Source organism: Anopheles marshallii, chromosome 3 (assembly GCF_943734725.1).
Source record: "Anopheles marshallii chromosome 3, idAnoMarsDA_429_01, whole genome shotgun sequence".
Taxonomy (NCBI): Eukaryota; Metazoa; Arthropoda; class Insecta; order Diptera; family Culicidae; genus Anopheles; species Anopheles marshallii.
In genome coordinates this window covers 40,989,238-41,010,029 of record NC_071327.1, presented here as the reverse complement: position 1 = coordinate 41,010,029, position 20,792 = coordinate 40,989,238, and the positions used below count along the sequence as shown (strand labels likewise).

At 38.3% G+C, this 20,792-nt stretch overlaps 4 protein-coding genes across 4 annotated transcripts; 1 reads left to right on the top strand and 3 right to left on the bottom strand.

The window, feature by feature from the left end:
• The first annotated feature begins 1,737 nt into the window (after nucleotides 1-1,737).
• On the top strand, nucleotides 1,738-8,258 carry LOC128711319 (MAGUK p55 subfamily member 7). The gene is made up of 11 exons (XM_053806187.1): nucleotides 1,738-1,780; nucleotides 2,479-2,660; nucleotides 2,786-2,881; nucleotides 3,971-4,102; nucleotides 5,950-5,982; nucleotides 6,456-6,623; nucleotides 6,684-6,866; nucleotides 6,945-7,080; nucleotides 7,317-7,595; nucleotides 7,656-7,999; nucleotides 8,082-8,258. Exons 1-11 carry the CDS (start codon nucleotides 1,738-1,740, stop codon nucleotides 8,256-8,258), a joined length of 1,773 nt encoding a protein of 590 aa, XP_053662162.1.
• A 4,174-nt stretch (nucleotides 8,259-12,432) lies between these two features.
• LOC128711605 (beta-ureidopropionase) lies at nucleotides 12,433-14,951 on the bottom strand. The gene is made up of 4 exons (XM_053806485.1): nucleotides 14,848-14,951; nucleotides 13,362-13,624; nucleotides 12,886-13,298; nucleotides 12,433-12,813 (listed from the first exon to the last, which is right to left on the bottom strand). Exons 1-4 carry the CDS (start codon nucleotides 14,949-14,951, stop codon nucleotides 12,433-12,435), a joined length of 1,161 nt encoding a protein of 386 aa, XP_053662460.1.
• A 1,441-nt stretch (nucleotides 14,952-16,392) lies between these two features.
• LOC128713745 (methylcrotonoyl-CoA carboxylase subunit alpha, mitochondrial) lies at nucleotides 16,393-18,730 on the bottom strand. Its single transcript, XM_053808612.1, has 3 exons — nucleotides 18,699-18,730; nucleotides 16,749-18,519; nucleotides 16,393-16,677 (listed from the first exon to the last, which is right to left on the bottom strand). The coding sequence occupies exons 1-3, from the start codon at nucleotides 18,728-18,730 to the stop codon at nucleotides 16,393-16,395; spliced, it is 2,088 nt and encodes a 695-aa protein (XP_053664587.1).
• A 1,355-nt stretch (nucleotides 18,731-20,085) lies between these two features.
• On the bottom strand, nucleotides 20,086-20,343 carry LOC128713241 (mitochondrial import receptor subunit TOM7 homolog). The gene is made up of 2 exons (XM_053808100.1): nucleotides 20,247-20,343; nucleotides 20,086-20,147 (listed from the first exon to the last, which is right to left on the bottom strand). The coding sequence occupies exons 1-2, from the start codon at nucleotides 20,341-20,343 to the stop codon at nucleotides 20,086-20,088; spliced, it is 159 nt and encodes a 52-aa protein (XP_053664075.1).
• Between the last annotated feature and the right edge of the window lie 449 nt (nucleotides 20,344-20,792).

Here is a 20,792-nt window from a genome sequence, read left to right as displayed (position 1 = left end):
TTTGAATATTTATGAATTTGTGATCTTTGCAAAACAAAGGAGTTGAAAGTCCATACGAGCTTATTGCTTTTCGGTATACTTATAAGGATGTGTTATTTTAAACTCCTTGCACTAAATTTTTAATACTATTGGTTATAACAATTTTATATAGTAAATAATGCACGAAAAAATGTCAGGTTTTGGAAATATGAAAATAGTTTTGGAATATTTTGTTCGTCTAATATAAATGATCTGCATTGTTACTTATAAAAGCTTCTACCTATTAAGATATCTTCAATTGTTGAGAGTTGTTTCAACTCACATATAATGTCTATAGCGGCAATTCATACTTCCCGCACACGCTTATTTAAAGTTCAAACGTTTAATCTATTTGCGATCAAGTAAAGTAATGTAGTTTCACTATCCGCTGGCAGAGGTTGTGACTGTTTATGAGCATTTTGTAGACGGGAGCTCCAACATGTTGGCTATTTATAATGCCACTTTTTTCCCGCGGCACCTAACGCCGAGTTAATTTCTAAGTAGAAAATTCTTTCCGGTCCCTTTTTTATTATCTTTTTGTTGGTAAAAGTTTGGCAAACCCGGTACACCGTGTCACCGTGATTTGTCAATATTTGATCGTGTATCATAGACTATTCGGCCTACTCCTGGCAATGTGTGAGCCAAGCCAAGTGTGCTAAATATGTGGTGATGGGAGAAAGTTTTTTTTTTAATTGATCATATTTGATGAAAATACTTTTGCTCAGATGCCCAATCTGCCCAATGTTGTTAATTAACTTGTGTCGCGAACTAACAATGAAAATATTGCTCACATCGAAACCAAATACCGACAACATAATGATAAAGTACAATGTCATCAGTATTAACGAATCTTTCGCTGACCACGAAGCAAAGTGTGTCCAATAAATAAATACCACGTCGGCTGAATCTATCCCCAGCGTGTCGGCTCACTTACAGGTCCGAGGTCAGCATGATGGATAAATTCAGCTGACTCTTTCTTTCGAAAACAGACGGTCTGGCAAAACATTTCCTACCTTTCGTAGGATGCCGAGAAAACTGATCGGTGGTCAGACACTGATGAGGTGCTATATTTAGAGCAGCTTCATGTTTATATGGTATAAAAATAAAATGTGTTCTTTCATACGTGATCTTCTTTCGCAATATACACGCTATGATATGTTGAACCTTTGAAATTTAATGGTACATATCCTTCATCCTGTACCATCGTACCATTATACCAGTTGTTAAGTAGATTAGTGAGCAGTTACTAAGCGTACGACTACTAGCGATATGTCAATTTAGTGTAGAAATAGCCTGGGAAATGCTGGGTGATTGTTGTAAAGCGAAATTTTACTATGTTTAGTATTTGAGCTGAAGAATGTTAAAAATTGCTTTATATTAATGATTACATCTTAAAAATTAAATGTCATGATAAACTCTTCAAAGTTGGTTCATAGTGGGTCATAGCCTATCAGCATCTTGTAGGATAACGAAGCTCTAAAGTCTTAAAATAAGTTACAAAATTATTGTACGATAAATATAATTATGTTTAATCTCTAACAGTGGTGTAACAGAATTCAGCGACATGACTTTGTATGACAACCAAACAACCAGTGAATAAAGAATCGTTAACGCGTGTGTCTGTGTTTGAAATAAGCCAACTTAAAATACAGTGTTTTCTTTGATTGTGTAGTGTATTCGTGTACATACTTAATATCTGTAGAGTAGGTGTTGTACATAATGACCGCAATTGCCATGGCGTCGGACGGAAGCTATGATCCCGGTAAGAGCATTGTGAAAAAACGAAGTCCAATTTGAGTTATGTTAGAATCACAACTCATGACAATTGATAACACTTAATAAAAAAGAAATCATCCAGCATAACATTTGCTTGGTTCGATATGATGGAATGTAGAGCATTGATACTTTTCTTGTCCAATCTACACATACAGTGCAGGCAAATCCATAGCAAACGCATAGATGATGCATTTAGAAGAAAGCCACTTGAAAAATTTCTTCAACACAATGAAAGACTTGAATCGAATTAATTTTACTGGACAATAATTAAAACCCAAAAAGAATCCAAAGATAAACACATCGATTTCTGTTAATGAAAGCGTTATTTTTCATATATTCCCTCTCAATAATCACTTTTGCCTGTGGCAAATGGCTCTCGAGAAGTTCGATAGTTTGTTTATTTCAAGATATGATTTGTGTTTTTATTTACATCTCACTATTGCTTAGATGGACATATTGATTAGTTTACTTCTAATATTTACATAAGCCGACTCTGTTGTCTCAACTGTGTTTATTTTTTGTTTTAATCAGACAAAGAAATAAACATCACTGTTCATATGGGCTATATAGCTTACATTGATCATAACTCAACACAATAAAAATAATATTGTATACGTACACCGTCACATAAAGGCATTTCGTTGTTTTTGTAAATAATGTATAATATTTTTCTTCTTACTGCAGTGATATCTAAGCTGATTACATCGCTTAAAGAAGCTGAAAGCTTGACCGACGAAAAAGATCTTGGATTTTTGCAAAATTTACTTCAGTCGAAGGAACTAAACGCACTTGTGAATGTACATAGCAAGGTGGCCAAAATCAACAAGGACGACAGGATAGCGCCACTGCTGTCTGCTTCAGTTCAGGTTAGTGATATATTTGCGTTAGCTTGTCTATTACAAAACCATGTCTTATGTTAATAGGATGGGCTTATTTTAACTATTGTATTTATATATTTTACTATTTTCTTTTCGCCATTAAAAACTCATAGATTCTGATGGAAGTTTTGGAACTGCTAGCACCAAGATGTCACATTTCTCCATTATGTAAAGAGGTTTTCCATCTACTACAAACACCGCATTTGCAGGTAAGTTTGAATGAAGCATGGAATATAATTAAATTGCTTTGTTAATACACTGCCATTCATATAGAAATAGAACGAAAGAATGGCCAGGTCGTACAGATAGGTCGTTAATAGTAACACTTATAGTATAATTGGCTGTTCATATCTTACGTCAAATTCTATTTTTTTAAATTCTTTATGAGGAAAATCGATAAAAAATCTCTGTAGTGAAGTGAATCATAATTGGGTAGTAAATAGTTTATTCTTATTAGGTTCATATGTGAGAGGCACGGTCCATTTAAGATTTGAACCACGACCAAATGTGCTCTTGGTTCGTTGAACACCGATTATGCAATCGGATTGACCCTTATTTACCCAATTTAGCTGAAAACCCAACTTTTGCCTGGAAAAAACACCCTAGTTGCCATACTCACTAGTTTTTATTGAACAATATTTGCTTAGATAATCGCAACCGTTCACAAACGCTCATGCTTATGTCGCATGTTTTACAATATTTCTAATTTTAAGTGCGATTGTCCTTTTGATGAAACTGAAGGCCAACCGTTCAAATCAGTTTAGGGGTTTTCACTGACATCACGCGATTTGTGAGCAGTTGCGGTTGGGCGATGCTTCCATTAAACCTGTCTGGATAATAAATGACACTCAATCGATTGGCATAGTATACATCCGGACCCAATTTATTACTGACCTAAGCAGTTGAAAGCTTTAGGATAGCTTTTGCAACACATTGTCGATGTGAATCCGTTTGTTTGATCGAGCTATGGAATCATCCGAGTTTCATTTATTCATATCAAATCGGTACAATGGTCCACAACCAGATTGATCCTCAGTTTCTTTTGTCCTTGAATAAGAGATGCTCGCTGATTGCAATTTGTGTATCGTATGACATATTACTTACATTACTCAGCGAAGTTGATGTTTGAATAGAATAAGATTAGTCGTTTATTTGGAAAGCAAAAATGAAAATTATTTTGTTCAATATCTCAATTTTCTTCAATACCTGTTCAATATTGTTTCAGTCGTCATATCAATTGTTTCGAACTTCGAATATTTTACCCATACCAAATATTCTTTTATTATCATTTCTTAAAGAGTATTCTTTTTGCACATGATGCAATCGCGCAAAAAGACTTCTATCCACATCTTCCGGATATACCTGTGGAGGTTGATGAAGACGAAGAAACCATCAAAATCGTTCAACTTGTAAAAAGTAACGAGCCCCTGGTAAGTCAATTTAGCTGATATGCCGAAGTTGTTGTTGAAATGCATCAAGCAATAAACACATTTATTATTATATGTTATTGGTACAAATGAACAAATGTTATGGGTATTTGTATTTATAATTTGTATAATGCATAATGTATATATGTATAATGTATAATTAATATTTGTATATTTTGTATTTGTAAGATTTTTTTTATTTGTAATAATACATATAGTTATATAAATTGATTGACTTATATAGATAAGCGCAAGATTACAATAACATAGTCAAACGTATGATCTGCATGTAATTTCTACTTTTGTTACATTACGTTATTATTATGGAAACTCTGTACCAAAGCTACGTAAGTGTTTGCTTGTAATTTGCCTTTTTACGGAAAAGCAAATTTCCGTATATGTTATCCGTTATATGTTGCACATTGCATCGCTGAATCAATTGTTGCTTGAAGCACTGAATTCAACCTTTACCTTTTCTAAGTAAGCACACAAGTCTTACTCACAACAATGTCAGTTTACTCTTGTCCTTGGTTGTAAAATGAGACGACATTCATTGAAACCATAGACTACAGTTTGTTTCTTATTCTTACTGATGAGATAGTGGCTGACTTTGCCTAGAGACACCTAGACGGATGATGTTTGCCCATTTTGCCATGGCTTGCTCAGGGTTTGCTCATCAACATTCGCTTCAAGTGGTGGGAAACAGAAGCATGTGCTTCATGTATTATCTTCATTTTTAAACTATGCCCATTGTAAGTCATATAATCAGCATCCATTTGTGTTTGACTGTGGAGTTTGGCTACTCGTAATAACACCAGCAGTTAAGCTTTATTACAATGGCCTTATTTATGAAAAGAGCTCGGTGAAATGAAAAACTATATATATTTACTATAGTAAAAAGTAATAATTTATAAAAATACTTCCTCAAACAACTTTGCAATGCATTTAGAGAAATTTTGTCTATTCCTAATATTTACAACTCTTTTTTAACATGTTATTTTTACGTCAAGTATTTCTATTAATTCTTTAACAAGTAATTAATCTATTTTTCTCGAATATGTTTTAACGTATATGTAAAAAACAACATTGCAACACAGTATGTAACTAGAGTTCATAGCATATGCATTTTCAATAAATGTATTTTTTTTTCTATATTTGTTGTATTCTGTTCAAGCTGATGTGTTGTTCCATTTTTTTTCTCTCCCCATTATGTGTTACGATTTTTAATATATTTTTAGTATAATATTTAGTGTTGGTACAGGCATGTTATTTAATAGTTATACGATAGATGTATTGCACATATCCCAAATTACAGACCGCTTTCATACTAATACACGCAATAATACACTAAAAACCTTTTTGTTAAACCAAAAATTCATACATTTATCATACCTCCATCGATACAGTATAACACCTGTACGAATATGTGTCTTTGCGTTCGCATTACTTAATGGTAATTAAATCGAATGGTTTAGTTTGCTTTGTAGCGCAAATAATAACTAAAATTATATTACCTCTGTGTGATCGGTATTTATCACAAACATTCGTTTGCACCGTCTCGATTATTAAACTGGATCTCAAGCTTATAAAACTACTACGGTCGGCTGCCCTCTGTTTCATGCGTTTTTCCAATGACTGTGTCTTAAACTATGACAGGCTATCGTTCGCATCCTTGGCATCGCATCGCGGTTGTAAGTCGACAATTAGCCACCTTTTGTGTTTTTTTAACAAACTCATACATCTTCAATTTTATGACCGAACCGCATTTCACACTGTAGCGATAATTTGTGAAAAAGTACACCAAATTTTATACAAAATATTATTCGCAACTCATTTTTCACTGCATTCAGTGTGCTGGAGCACAAAGTGCGGAACCAATTGTTGTAAGTATTTATTGTTATTTTTAAGTTCTTGATCATAGTTTTCTTAACCTTTGAAAGGAGTTTAAATTATGTCAATGGTTTTATTTTTCTAAAAGTGGATTTGGGTTCGCAACGGGTTTGGTTAAGCGATTGAACTTTGGTTTGACTATTGAGTTGCTGAAATATGTTTCTGTTTATTGTTACTAATAATAATTTGCGATGGAGGTAACCGATAAAGTATTTTTTGACCGTGATAATAATGACAATAATGTTACCAATAGATGAATTATAAATTTTTAATATACTATTTGCTCAGCTAGTTTATTTTAACATCGTTTAGCTTCTTGGCAATAAGTTTTCTTATATATGCTAAACTACTTTTACCATTTGTTCGATTCGTTTGTGCGAACTCGATGTAAAGAAATCGGTTGATTTTATGGTAGTTTGAGTTTTAATAACACTGGCGGTATTCCAAACGATGCTATTTATTTCAGGGTGCTACCATTAAAACAGATGAGGAAACGGGCAAAATTATTATCGCACGAATTATGCACGGAGGGGCAGCTGATCGTTCGGGCCTTATTCACGTTGGCGATGAGGTGATCGAAGTAAATAATATTAACGTTGAGCGCAAAACACCAAGCGATGTTCTATCGATTCTGGTGAGTATGAAGAGTCATTCAGGACAGGAACAAGTATAAATTTTTACAATATCCCACCAGCAAAACTCGGAAGGCACAATAACGTTCAAGCTAGTTCCTTCAGATGGGAAGCTGGATCAACGTGAAAGTAAGGTCCGCGTAAGAGCTTACTTTGACTATGAACCAGAAAACGACCCCTATATCCCTTGCAAAGAAGCCGGTCTAGGGTTCCAGAGGGGTGACATTCTTCATATTGTATCACAGGTGAGTACGTGTTGAAGTGGGTTAAGCAGTCGGCACTATTGACAAACTGTTGTGAAAACATTATTATCATTCCGACAGGACGATTCCTACTGGTGGCAAGCGCGTAAAGAAGGCGAAAAAACCACCCGGGCCGGGTTGATACCAAGTCGCGCACTGCAGGAGCGTCGCATACTGCACGAAAGAACACAGAAGGAACCAAATGGTGATGCAAAAAGTGAGCAAACAGTAGAATAAGCTTTCGAAACACAAAGAAGTGCATGTGCGCAAGATTTGCATTGTTGTAACAACCTTGTTTGTAACATTCATTATACTCAAAAATGTCATTCCACTGCTCTTGTTTTCCCCTCATTGCAATATCATACATTATTGCCCGTTTGTGCCCGTCATCCCGCATTGCTACAACTGCTCATCCCATCTTCTTCTACCTCGCATCTGTGTTACCACCCTAAGAAGGTTCATGTGCCTCCATCTGCTCTACTCCACCCGGTTCACCAAACCCAAACCATCCCTGTGGTGGGCCAAAGACTAAAAAGATTATGTACGATACAGCTGAGAACGATGACTTTGATCGGGAAATGATCGCCACCTATGAGGAGGTGGCAAAGCTGTACCCGCGTCCCGGTGTCTTTCGACCAATCATCTTAATCGGTGCGCCCGGTGTTGGACGAAACGAGCTGAAGCGTCGACTGGTTGCAAGAGATCCGGAAAAATACAAAAGCCCAGTTCCATGTGAGTTGTGTGCGCGATAGCTTAAGCCACGGTATATTGATCGCAATCCTTCATTTGCAGACACTACGCGCCCAATGCGTCCCGGAGAAGTCGCCGGCAGGGAGTATCTGTTCGTGACGCGCGAAAAGATGGAAGCCGACATTGCCGCTGGAAAGTTTATCGAACACGGCGAATATAAAGGACATCTGTACGGTACAGCGGCCGAAAGTGTGAAAACCATCGTAAATGGTGGATGCGTGTGTGTTATTGGACCACATTATCAGGCCCTGAAGTCCTTAAGGACGGCGCAGCTCAAACCGTACATTGTACACATCAGACCTCCGGCGTACGAGGAGTTGAAAAAATCTCGCACGAAAGCACGTGCACGCTCAACGTTTGATGAAAACAATTCAAGAGGATTTACGGTAAGCTTAAGAAGCCATAGCAGCTTTCCATGATCGTACAAAACCTGATTTGAACTGTAATAATCTTCCTTTGTATTTGCAGGATGAAGAGTTCATGGAAATGATCAAATCGGACGAACGCATAAACTTTCTGTACGGACACTTCTGTGACGATGAGATCGTGAATGATGATCTATCGGAGGCATTCGAGAAATTGGTCAACTTTGCCAACAAATGTGAATCCGAGCCGCTTTGGGCCCCAGCCAGCTGGGTGCAGTAGGAAACTTTAATTTCGATCGATGGAGCTCGAAGCTAGAAATCGAAACTTGTTGGAAACTGTTATATTTCGATTGCATTATGCGTACTAGATGGTAATTTGTCCCCATTGTCTGAATTGAACCCGTTATTCATGTTGTTTGATTGGATAGACTATTTCGGTTACCAAATATTTTTTATTCCTTTCCGAATGATACATTTGTTATTAGTTGTATGATTTTATTTACCATTGACATTATCTCAATAAACTATCATTGGTTAACTTTATGTAAAGTAAATATTATTTGAAACATGCTGCAGTTTCGATACTTCGTGCTTTTTCTCTCGAATAGGGAGTGAATGAAAAGAAAAGCTTGTACGTTATTCTAAGGTGCTTTATCAAAAGATAGTTGTGCAAACAAACCCTAAACAAAAAGTGGGGGTGAGGGTTGAGCAATTCGGAACAACACTGAACACATCACGTGGGTTCGTGCATTGCATCCCGATGCTTGTTGGAAACAAATGAAATGAAAGCCATCAAACCAAGAAGTAGTGATATAACGCCAGGAATTGTTTTACATTATACATAATTATATATTAGAGGACATTCGTTGTTTGCACGAAGAGCGTATTACTACATAGATGCGAAGCGCGTTGCATTCATGTTCAATTCTTTCAGTTATTTAATCCACCAACAATGAAAGACGGCAATGGTGCACCGGATAGACCAGATAGGCCAGAGAGACACAACTGAAAGAGCTTATTTAACCTGTTTGACTTCTCTGTACATGTTTTGCAAATCGTTTGTAGGAATTTAATTAAAGCAAATTCACTGCCCAAAATCAAAGGGCAGTTGTGCGTGAGTGTTATGCTATGAAATGAAATAGAAGAAACATAAAAGTCCCACGTTTTTTATACACGTTTGAGCGATAAATGGTAGTGGGTGGTGACATAAAACAGGCACACATTAGCTAGATGGTTGGATTCATGAAAACGTATTCCTATTGGGGTGATAGAATTTAGAAATCTTTGGTTGATGATTAATAGCATCGCACATATTTTCATTCGTGGTTTTTATTATGTGCAATAACCGAAAGTGAATTAAAACTAACTGCAAATATTTTCGATGAATTAGGTGTTGTTTATGTTTATTTATCAGCTTTATGTGTAATACAAGTTTATGATTTATGTGTTGACTTGACGCAACTTAATAAATTTGCGTAAGCACATTAGGCAGCGTCATGAACATAAAAAGCTTACATTTGCAAAAGTTCTTCAAGCATAAAAATTAATGCCACCATAAATGTGTCATAAGCAACTTCCGTACCTATGAAAGAACAAAATTCAAACCCCCCAAAACGAAAGAGGATGTTTTTGAGAAAGTAACGCGTGCAACAAAACTATACCCGAACAGACCAGTTCGAGCCAATTTTCTCCTAATACAACTTCTAATCAGCAAACAAAACAACAGAAACATTTGAATAGTAACAAAGCAAACAGTTCAATCGTTTCTAGTTGCGATATAGATATATTTAATGCAGCATTTAGCAAAATTCATAACATGAAAGTCCGTATTTTCCGACCCGTTTTATAAAACTAAATCCTTAAACAAAGAGAATGAATTTGAAATGTAGGACACTGTATCTTCATATAGCCTTGCTGTATTAAAACCCATCAAGCAATTTGCCAACCATTACTACTTTCAACTCAAAGAACAATAGACTACAAAATATAGTTTGTTAACTTGGTAATGCAGAGGGAGAGAATACAGACAAAAGTACATACGTTTTTCTCTAGTATTCAAGTAGTAAGCCACATAAATCATGCGTTTCAACATTGTACAGTGCGTTAAACAAAACCAAAAATCAAACATTAAAAACACACAATCAATGAAAAGGTCAGGCCAGAAGCCAAGCCTCCTCCCATAAACACACAGTTACAAATTTTCGATCGCTAATAATTACCAACTTCTTTCCAAGTTTCATTAAAACAAAAAAAGACGTGTCCAAGCTCGCAACGTAATATTCTAAAGCTGTATCTAATGTATCATCCGCATTATACGCTACCAGTCTTACCCTGGTTCAATAATAAACGTTTAAAGCCGCTATGCTAAATGAAAAAAAAAACACTTCTACAACCAATATGTGTGTGTGTGTGTATGGTGCAAACGGTGGCTTGTGGGCTATATGATTAATCCAACTGTTTAATTTAATTGCAAGCCAGCGGGATTACTGAGAGAATGTGTAATGTGTGTGTGTGTGCATGTAAAACGTGAACAATCGGGACAATATGCAGAAACAATTTGTGTCACCAAAGGCGTATCGAAGGGAATGGGCACGTGAAGATTGAATGCTGTATTTTTATTCCAATGTATAATTCAAACCGTTGATAATTCGTCCTAAGACCAGAGCTATCTCACAGTATCGCTGACATAGAGGAATGAAGTTACTAACTCAACTAGAGTTGTCGAGGATGTAGAACGGTTAAAAATTTCATTAAAAAGTGTCAGTCGTAAAGCATCAAAAGAGCACTCTCCCGAATCTTTTCTGGAACCGGATGCCAGATAACGAATAGACAAACGAGAACCACCTAGAGAAAATTTGTGGCAAATTATGTATTCACCAATCGACAATGTATGCGAGGATGTTGTTTTTGTGGAATGATCGTACAAAAAAAAATTCACGTTAGTTTCTAACACACTATTAATTACTTAAAACAGTTAGATCTTCCCTAATGTGTTGCTGTGCTAATCACACGAATCATACCAGCCAAAGACAAAAACGTTAAACCGAATTGTGTATTGCTTAATGGGTGTTGCAAGGCAGGAGCAAAGAAGAACGGAAACAAACATGCTAACAGTCGGCAAACGTCGTAAAACAAACATAAAAAGTGTAAAAAAAGACAAAAACGCGCTAAAATTGGTCAAAACAGTATGTATAAGTGTATGGTACGCTAAATACATACAAACACAAAGAACACGGGAAGCACGTAACAGTGAAAACGAAGTGATGTTGTTTGTTGATTAGTTTTAGAAACGAGCCAATCATATAGTATGGATAAGGGCAAAGCGATGCAACAAAACTGTCACTCCTATTGTGTACACACTCTCAACAGCAAGCACGTAAAGATGTATTGAAGGAAGAGCATAGTAAATACAAAACAAAACCTTCGGTAATTGAAAGCGATTCTTTATTGAAGCGGGTGTTTCGTTTTATTGTTGTGTACCCCCAAACAGCGGTATAGTTTTGCAATTTGTTTTGATTTTGCTACAGTGGACGATAATTGACCGTACCACGATCCAACAATCAAAATTAGGTTCAAATTGTGTAACTTCTTTGACTACCTTCTACCTTACTACCTTCAAAAGAACGTAAGTTCCCAGAAGCGCTTGATCCATGATTTTTAGCTTTCTTTCACTTACATGGACATGGAGTCATCTCTACGATCCTAGCTACCTTTAAACCACTGGGCGCCTCCACACATCCACTGACTTGGTAAACAAAAGAAGTTAGATCCGAAAATTCCTTTTGAAGAGCGGAATGAACCCGTAAGGAACGTATGGTATTTCTATGATTTGAAGGATAAGCTGTTCAATGCAGCGTACAGGTTTGCCCTGCTCAAAGCCTCTATAAAAACAATAAACAACAGCGTATAGGTTCGTTCCGGTTGTTGCTTTCCTTCCTATATTTTGTTTTTCAATTGTTCCTTTCATTGTTTTCGCTTTCTTCGTTTGATTCCTTTTCTTCCTTGTATTTAGTACACTCCTTCCATTAATTGTTGTTCGTTTTTTTATTTCTAAAAATTGATTTCATTCGTTTCGTTCCTTTAATTATTTATCATTCAATCTAATCGTGTTTAACGTTCCGGAATAATTTGAATTTCATTTGAATTCCGCTTTATCTAACTGACATAACGCGGAAACGGTAAGAAACGAGCAGTTTTTAACTACAATTTAAGGAAAAGAGCAAATTTTTGATCGATTCCCGTTTAAATTTATTATAAAACAATTGTAACACATGGAAAATTGTATTGTGTTCTATACAGAGAATCTATGGTGCTACCTCTAACCCGTTACCTAGCTTCGAAAAACATGACCAACCCTTCCAATCTTCCTGCTTTATTCAGGTAACCCGAAACTACCAACAATTGTGTACAAACAACAACAAATTAAACATTTGCATCAGTTGCAGTAAATCTGTTCAGTTTTCTCGCACTATCTGTGGTTTGTAGTCGGGCTTAATTGCTCTTGCTAAGCTTTCCGCGTACAGTGGTAAACGCTGAGTCATTTGGAAACCCCAGAAATCTTTTATCTGTCGACAGAGGTTCAAATCCATCTCGACCACCAACAAACCACTCTTATCACGGGACAGACCAGGCGTCCGAGAACCGTCCGGTGCAGCCACGTAAGACGAACCATAAAATGGACCAAAGTCTTTGTGTGCAGGCAGCCCGTTGCCGGAGGTGAACTCGTTCGGAAACACTTCCGTACCGACTCGATTGATTGCCACGGTGAAGAAGCTGTTTGCGATGGCCGCATTCCGTGCTTCAATTCCCCACAGTGGTTCACTTAATCCGCCTACCTGTAATGATAGCAAGTGGAATCGAATTTCTTAGCATGGGGTCCTGATTTCACACAGCTTACCACATCTTACAGTGGCCGATGGGTTGAATACAATCTCTGCTCCATTCACGCCGAACATCATCCAGTTCTGTGGATGATGGCGTCCGTAGCAAATGTTGATGCCAATGCGTCCAAACTGAGTTTCAAACACTGGATGTCCCGTATCGCCCTCGAAATAATAGGTTGACTCATTGAAATCGCCCACACGTGGTATATGGTTCTTCCGATGTTTGCCAACGTACGATCCATTATTGGAAATGACTACTGCCGTGTTCCAAATCGTATCGTGATGATTTGCATCACGTTCCAGGATGGGCGAAATGATCACCATGTTGTACTGTTTGGCTAACTCTTTCAACATCTTGGTGGTTGGTCCATTTTCTACATCTTCGGCAAATTCGCACCAGGGAAACTTTTCGCGCGTGCAAAATGCAAATGGCATGGCTGTAGAAAAAACATACAAAAAATGTTGAGACGAAATGTTAATTTTCTTTCGAACAAACTTACTCCATGCTTCCTGAAGGCATACGATGTTGACTCCGGCAGTGACGGCGACACGCAGAATGTTCGAAATCTTCTCATGCAACGCATCGCGCTGTACATGAATCGGTGCCGTGGTCGGAATGTCTACCGTGTTTTGTACTGCTGCCACCCGCACAATTCTCGGCCGCCGTAGATCCTCCTTCCGCGCTCCAAAAACGTAACCTTTCAGCTCGATGTCAACATCTTTGGCCAGTGAAATAGTTTCCTCGGTAAATTGTAGCTCATTGCTGTAAAACATTCCCAAGGCGTATTATGATCATTAGTAAGTCCTAACTGAAAACTGTGAAGCAGATAATATCTTCTACAAAAATGTATCAACCGTCTCTAAACTGGAACCTTAAAAAACGTCGATACAATCTGTTTGTGGCCTTAATGATTGGCTGTCTCTCTGGCTTTCCTCCGTATAAAGCTTACTCTAAAAAGTTCGCATGAAAAAATATCATCTGGTGGACATTGGGAGAGTTCTATGTTTATCTGCAACCAGCAAACCATCTCTAGTGTTCTCTTCCAGCATGATGGCTAAAACCTGATTTTGATCATGAAAACTGAAACCTGATCTGATCTTTTTAATAAAGACGGAAAAATTCCAGCAGGTACTCGTCTTGTGACTCCTGATCACCATAATTAGCCAAGAAAAGAATTTTTAATTCTCGGTTATTTCACTAAAACTCAGACTCATAAACTCGGTTAATAAACTAAAATAGCCAGCCCATAGTTTTATGACGCCCAAATTTGGCCGTCTTCAACCGACACTTTCTTGTCCGTTCACCATCAGGTTCGACCTTCCTGCGAATTGGTCATATCCGGCGATCGTTGAATCGAATCAATTGTTGAAAAACCGATTAATCGTTTGCCTCGTTTTAATGCTCAGCTTAATTGAAACTATATGAAACATTCATGAATGCTTGCCAGCTTTTTTGTAGTTACTTTTGAGGAACATATTTATCGCCGAACAGTTACATTTATCGCAGCTGGGATAGCCTGAACGACCCAATTTCATGCTCACTGTAGGAGCTCGTCACGCTTGTTGTAAATATTTCTTCCCAAAAGGTAATAACACAATCTACCGTCACAGCAACTGGTTATCTTAAAGCTTATCGCAAAATAATTCAGCAATCCATTGTAGTATCATTGTAGTACTGTTATCTGCTGCTTGTTGTCATACTATGCAGATTATAACCGAATTATTTGTCCTGCTCTTGCTAGCTGCAAATACGTACATTTGTGATCGTGAGTGCTGCAAGTTTAGAGCGGAAAAACATTCAAGTTCAGGTTCACATTTGAGAAAACACCATGAATCTCTCTTAGAAACAATTTATCTATTTTTATCTACCACGCTGCATAAAAATTTTGCAAGCTGGTATCAAGCGCCGGAATAAATCGAAAGAAAAAAACTCATCATTTACAATGTTCATTGTCACCTCATTCCAAGCAGCAAAACTTTACTTACTCGTCTGGCCTTCCGTACAGCACTCGCTTCACTTCACGTAGCTCTTCCGGAGGAATATGTTTGTTTAGAGTGGCTTCTAGACTTTTAAAATTCGATTCAGACATTTTGCTACGGCCCCGTGTGCAGTATCTTTAAGCAAAAAAACACTCTACAGCTTTTCCAAAACGGATTCCGAACAGTCTCGCACTGAAGAACGACGTCCGACTGTTTTTGGGGGCAATGATCAACACAAAGTAGAACGGTCACTAGAGACACTTGCGCCTGGACGCACCCAATTGTTCACTAAACTACAAGTGAAACGAGCAAAGGTAGTCGTCGTTGCGCATTTCAACCAACCGTTGCGCACTCTGCTCAGCGCATAGCGGTACAAGAGAAAAAGAGACTTTTGGAGCCAAACGCGAGTGAGAACACATTCTTCATAGGGCGTCCTCGTGCTATCGACGTCGGAGTTCTCCCACTTTTACTCTCCAGATTACATAATCAGTTTCCTCTACGTGCATACCCTTGGTTCTCGACACCTCTTTGGCTTTCTCACGAACGATTGTGCTCATGAAACAATTGATGTAAATAATTGTAATCTAATCTTAAACTATGAACCCTTCTTTGTTGGTACACGTTGGAGTGCTTTACCGATGGAACGAAAGGGATGGACCGAAACTGAATCTAATTAATCCTATTGCGTTGAAGAAAGTATAGGTGAATTGTATGTAGTGAATATGGATTACAAAACATTATAAAATAATAGGCGAAATAAATTTTTCTTCAACAAATACACGGTAACATTTTCTATTCTTTTCCAACATTTGTGCGACTATAAATAAATACATGATAAATCCAGCTGTTCTGTCAGCATGTAATGTAAAATATTACGTCCAATATGGTAATATGAAGTCCAATAACTTACATAAAGGCTGTAAAAACAATACATTATTTCACAGTTCCATTGTGCATTATTGTTTCCAATGCGGTGAAGAGATAAAACAGATGCATAATTTCGATTATAAGTAAACTAGTATAGCTACAAATATCTTTCCTTTCTTTTGGCACATTTTATTCATCTTTAATTCTGGAATGTTAACTTATCAAAGCTATTTGAAAAATTAGTATACGTTTTGTGTGTATTTAAAAGTTATTTTCTTATTCCCTTGAAGACGAACACGGAACTATTACGGAAGAACTATTTTACAAATTTTGATTCATAATCGTCTTACTAGCGATGCGTTACACGCAGACCTGTTACACCACGTGGAAATTTTAAATTTCAAACTTCTCCAAATTTGGATAACTTTTTTTCTGTAGCAATAGCTTCGATGTGTGATTGTTAAAATATTGTTCCTGTGCATAGTTACAATTATTACTTCTATAACAGAGCGTTAAACGCTATATGGTAGAATGTGCGTTATTCTATCTTCCCCCAATGATTTGTATTTCACCGATCTACCGATCTTCTGCTTACTATCTAATAAATGCACTTAGTGTCAGACTGTTCAGAACAGATTAAATGCAGAATTTCGCCTTCGTTTTTTTTCAAGTAGGTTTGACCTATTATTCGAATGAAATCAAGGTAGAGCCTTTGCGAACATTGCTACCTTCTGCGTTCGGGATCGCTTTAACCACACCATCCTTTGCCGCCTTCAAGACGTGTTCCATTTTCATTGCGATCAACACTGCAACAGGCGTTCCGACCTTCACACTGTCCCCTGGCTTGACGAGCAGTTTATCGAGCACACCAGGCATTGGGGCGATTACACTCGAAGCATCGACACCACCCATCGAACTTTCAGTAACGAGAAAGCGTGGCTGAACAATTTCTCCTCCCACCATGCCATTCTGGAACGAAATTGTGAGAATATTTCTATTAGCATAAACGTAATCCGACACTCTGTACCATTAGTACGTACCTCATCAAAAAGAGAGATATTTTCACCCGAAATAACTGCGTTAAAGCACGAAACGTGTCCATCTATGTTTGTTTCTAGCAGGAAACGATTCATATAGGGTTTGCGGCGCACCGTAACCTTCATCCGTTCGCCTGCATCCACACGAACGGAGTAGTTGCTTTCAGCGTTCGTCATTATTTCCACCATATGTTCTACATCGCCGATTTTGATTTTCAACGGCCTTGCCACACCATAGTTCGGTCGGAAACCGTATTCCACATCGAAGGGACTAGCAGTTTTCTTTCCCAAACTGGCACCAGATTGTACGCGTTCGTTTAGTGTGTGGGCTAATGCCATCTGTACTACCTTTTCGGAAGGTAGTACTTTTTTCGGAAACAGCGTGTCCATGTGCTGTTCGATGAATCCCGTATGTACTTCCGCAGCTTGGAAATGTTGGTGCCGTGCAAGATCGATCAAAAAGTTTATGTTAGTCTGCAAACCAGCTATCTGATAATTGTTCAACTGTTCGATCAAGAGCTGCAAACTGCTGGCACGATTTTCACCCCAAACAACCAACTTTGCTATCATTGGATCGTAATGGATTGATACCTCATCGCCCTGACGTACGCCAGTTTCGACTCGCGTTGTAGTCGACGGTTCTGGAGTCGATAGGTAGTCCAGAGGACCGGCACCTGGCAAAAAGCCACCGGCTGGATCTTCGGCGTAGATACGAGCTTCGAAAGCGTGCCCGCGCTTAACGATATCTTCCTGCAAAACCGGAAGAGGCTCGCCTGCAGCTACCTTTATCTGCCATTCCACCAAATCCGTCCCGGTAATCATTTCCGTGATAGGATGCTCAACTTGCAAGCGTGTATTCATTTCCATGAAATGGAACGATAGATCTTCTTTATCTAGAATGAATTCTACCGTTCCGGCACCAACATAGTTTACTGCTTTAGCGGCACGAACTGCTGCTTCGCCGAACTGTTTCCGTAACACCTCAGATAGTCCCGGTGCGGGTGCTTCTTCAATAATCTTCTGATGTCGCCGTTGCACTGAACAATCTCGTTCGTACAGGTAAACTGCATTGCCGTAATGGTCGGCAAAGACCTGCACCTCCACGTGTCTTGGCGATCGTACATAGCGTTCCAACAGCATTGCACTATCACCGAAAGCCTTCTCCGATTCTGTCCGGGCAGATTGTAACATGGGCATAAAATCGGCCTCAGTTTCAGCAATGCGCATTCCTTTGCCTCCACCGCCACGTACCGCCTTGATCATAAGCGGAAACCCTATCTTCTGTGCCTCTTGCATAAGCATCTCGTCTGACTGATCTTCTCCGTGATATCCATTGATGATCGGTACTCCTGCAGCGGACATTATGTGCTTGGAAGTGCTCTTAATGCCCATATCACGGATGGCACTTGCTGGTGGACCGATAAATGTTACTCCTTCCTGTTGGCACAGTTCAGCGAACTCTACATTCTCCGAAAGAAATCCATAACCGGGATGAATCGCTTGGCAGCCTGCTTTCTTGGCAATAGCCAAAATTTTATCTCCTCGAAGGTAGGACTGTTGAGAGGCAGCAGGGCCAATGTTGTAAGCTTCGCTGGCTTGTTTCACGTGGAGAGATTTTTCGTCCGCATCGGAGAACACAGCAACCGTACGTATGCCGAGCCGGTTGGCTGTTCGCATCACACGGCACGCTATTTCTCCACGATTGGCTATGAGCAGTTTATTGATCTGGCGATGCAGCACTTTTGGGCCAGCGTTTGAGCCGAAGCGCCGCGAACTTCAAACAAGCAAAAAATAATAGATATAGTAATTTAGAATGCGGGATGTTAAAACTATCGGCTCGAAACAAATATCGCACGATTACATAACAATCGCTTGATAGTATCATTAAGTTTACCAAACATTGAATATCACGAAAACACATCCAGTGATTGTGTATCTATGTACAATACATACCACATTGCCGCAGTTTGCAATTTGTGCAACATGATGATTTCTTCGGTTTTTCAGGATAATTGTTTATTTCCTGCAGAGCACAACAGCACAACAGGTGGAATTGCACACATGGAATGTGTCAAGATGTATAGCAGATTCCATTCTGTTCGATTTGACAGCTGCCACCTGAACTGCAGAACTTTTTCTACAATCTTCATGACCTCAATTTGAATTATGAATTTGATAACATTGACATAAATTGCAGGTTATTAGTAAGTTTATAATTTGAAGAAACTGTACGCGTACTTTGGAGAAACAGTATGCGAAATTTGGAAAATTTACTCAAGATCAATACATAATACGTTCATTTTGACACAGAACGATCATCGTTTATTGCAGGGTTCGCAATTGATAGGATATTTGGTCCATTCTGGTCGCGAAAGATTTGCACATGGATATTTGTTTTGGATCTTAATTCCAGATTATGAAATGGCAAATCATCAAGGATCCGTAACCGGGCTTAAATTTTAAATACCAACATGCCTCTATTAATACCCAAACTCGAACGGACAGCTAAAACAGGAAACACACATACTTTCTCGCTCTGCCTACAATCACACCTGCCAAAGAGATGAAAGAAACTCCAACGTTTCAAAGACTCTAGTAAATTTTTCATACATACATACAATCACACCTGCTAAAGCGAAAAGCGTGTGGGGTTTTCGGAGTGGGTTGTCCGTTTAAGTTTCACAATGTGCATATAAAGTCGGCATCCAAAAGATCCTACATTCTAGATTGAATTCGGGTTGATCTGACAAAGGGTCAAAACTCAGAATCCGATCTGGATATCATTTCCATGCACTACAATGAAATGGCTTTTCCATGCAAAGGTGATTCTGGTGCACAAAGAAATAGTTTCATCGTACATATGCAATTCCCGAGAGCAAAAGGTACTGCAAGCAACGGTGATACCAAGAAAATAGAAAGCTTATTGTTTTAATAGAATATTTTTTTGATGTTGGGATCGGATTAGAATGTTTCCTTTCCTTCAACTTCCCTATGAAAACAGGAACCGTATTGTGATATATCTCGCCAAAGAAGAAGTAAGAACTCTATCACTACTGTTATTTTATCAAACAGTCAATTGGAAATCCGAAAACTGTTGAGTTGAGAAAACTGAATTTATACAATAGTTCACAGTTCGGGTTATGTTTTGAACATAGGGTTCAAGAACAGCTTCCACATGTTTAATGCAAAATCGATTGAAGATGTTACTCGCATACCCTGCAAAACACACGTACGATTGAACACGGCTTTTATTTTTGTTTAGCTCAGAACAAAAGGTGATTTATTCCCATTTAATAGATACACAGTCGGAATATTTCACTCATGCTGAGCTGCTATTAGATTACCATAATAAATTTGCTATTGTTAGTGGCGGCATGCCGGGCTCCGATCCTTTGCGAAATCCTGAAACATAAATCACATCATTGAGAACACGCTCAAGCAAGCAAAATCACGGTCAGCCACGATGAAACAGGTGTGTTATGTAAAGGATTGCATACTTACCTAAATACAGCAACGTTGGAATGAAACCCCAATGAAAGGAGGTCTTTACTACCTCGAACACAACGCCGATGCGTTCTTTTACGCCTGGGGACAACATTACTTCTTTGATAGGACTGAAATCGTGAGCCAACACCAATATGCGAAAAACAATCAATTGCGTAAATACAATGCGGTATCAATAGACATTTCGCACTATCCAACATGGAAGGCTGGACCACCATACTTCCATTGACAGCTATCCACAATATTGATTTGGTTATAATTGAACAAATTGAAGGCGATGGAAGGAAAGGATATTTTTGTGGAAATAAAATTGGATATTGAAATAGTTTTTCAATGCAAGATCTAAATGCATTTTGCATCAAATATAAAATTTATTCCACCTATAGTCACCTTGACAAAGCGTTTTCAGTTGTCAAACCGAGCGATAGTTTTCCTGGAATCACAAAAGCTTGTCAAAAATATTCGCAATGACATGGACTCGCATTCATCGAGCAGGATGTTCTTCTGATTTTATTTCCGACCCCGTGAAGGTTGCACGAAGTT

Bases quoted from the DNA above. Each gene is read 5' to 3' on its own strand.
- LOC128711319 (XM_053806187.1), top strand. From the start codon at position 1,738: ATGACCGCAATTGCCATGGCGTCGGACGGAAGCTATGATCCCG. The intron at 1,781-2,478 runs GTAAGAGCATTG...TTCTTACTGCAG, and splicing joins GGACGGAAGCTATGATCCCG to TGATATCTAAGCTGATTACA. The intron at 2,661-2,785 runs GTTAGTGATATA...AAAAACTCATAG, and splicing joins TGCTGTCTGCTTCAGTTCAG to ATTCTGATGGAAGTTTTGGA.
- LOC128713241 (XM_053808100.1), bottom strand. From the start codon at position 20,343: ATGTTGTCCCCAGGCGTAAAAGAACGCATCGGCGTTGTGTTCGAGGTA. The intron at 20,148-20,246 runs GTAAGTATGCAA...TTTATGTTTCAG, and splicing joins TCCAACGTTGCTGTATTTAG to GATTTCGCAAAGGATCGGAG.
- LOC128711605 (XM_053806485.1), bottom strand. From the start codon at position 14,951: ATGTCTGAATCGAATTTTAAAAGTCTAGAAGCCACTCTAAACAAACAT. The intron at 13,625-14,847 runs GTAAGTAAAGTT...AATGTTTTACAG, and splicing joins CTGTACGGAAGGCCAGACGA to CAATGAGCTACAATTTACCG. The intron at 13,299-13,361 runs GTAAGTTTGTTC...TTTTTTCTACAG, and splicing joins ATGCCTTCAGGAAGCATGGA to CCATGCCATTTGCATTTTGC.
- LOC128713745 (XM_053808612.1), bottom strand. From the start codon at position 18,730: ATGTTGCACAAATTGCAAACTGCGGCAATGTG. The intron at 18,520-18,698 runs GTATGTATTGTA...GCTTGTTTGAAG, and splicing joins TTGCAAACTGCGGCAATGTG to TTCGCGGCGCTTCGGCTCAA. The intron at 16,678-16,748 runs GTACGTACTAAT...ATTTCGTTCCAG, and splicing joins ATATCTCTCTTTTTGATGAG to AATGGCATGGTGGGAGGAGA.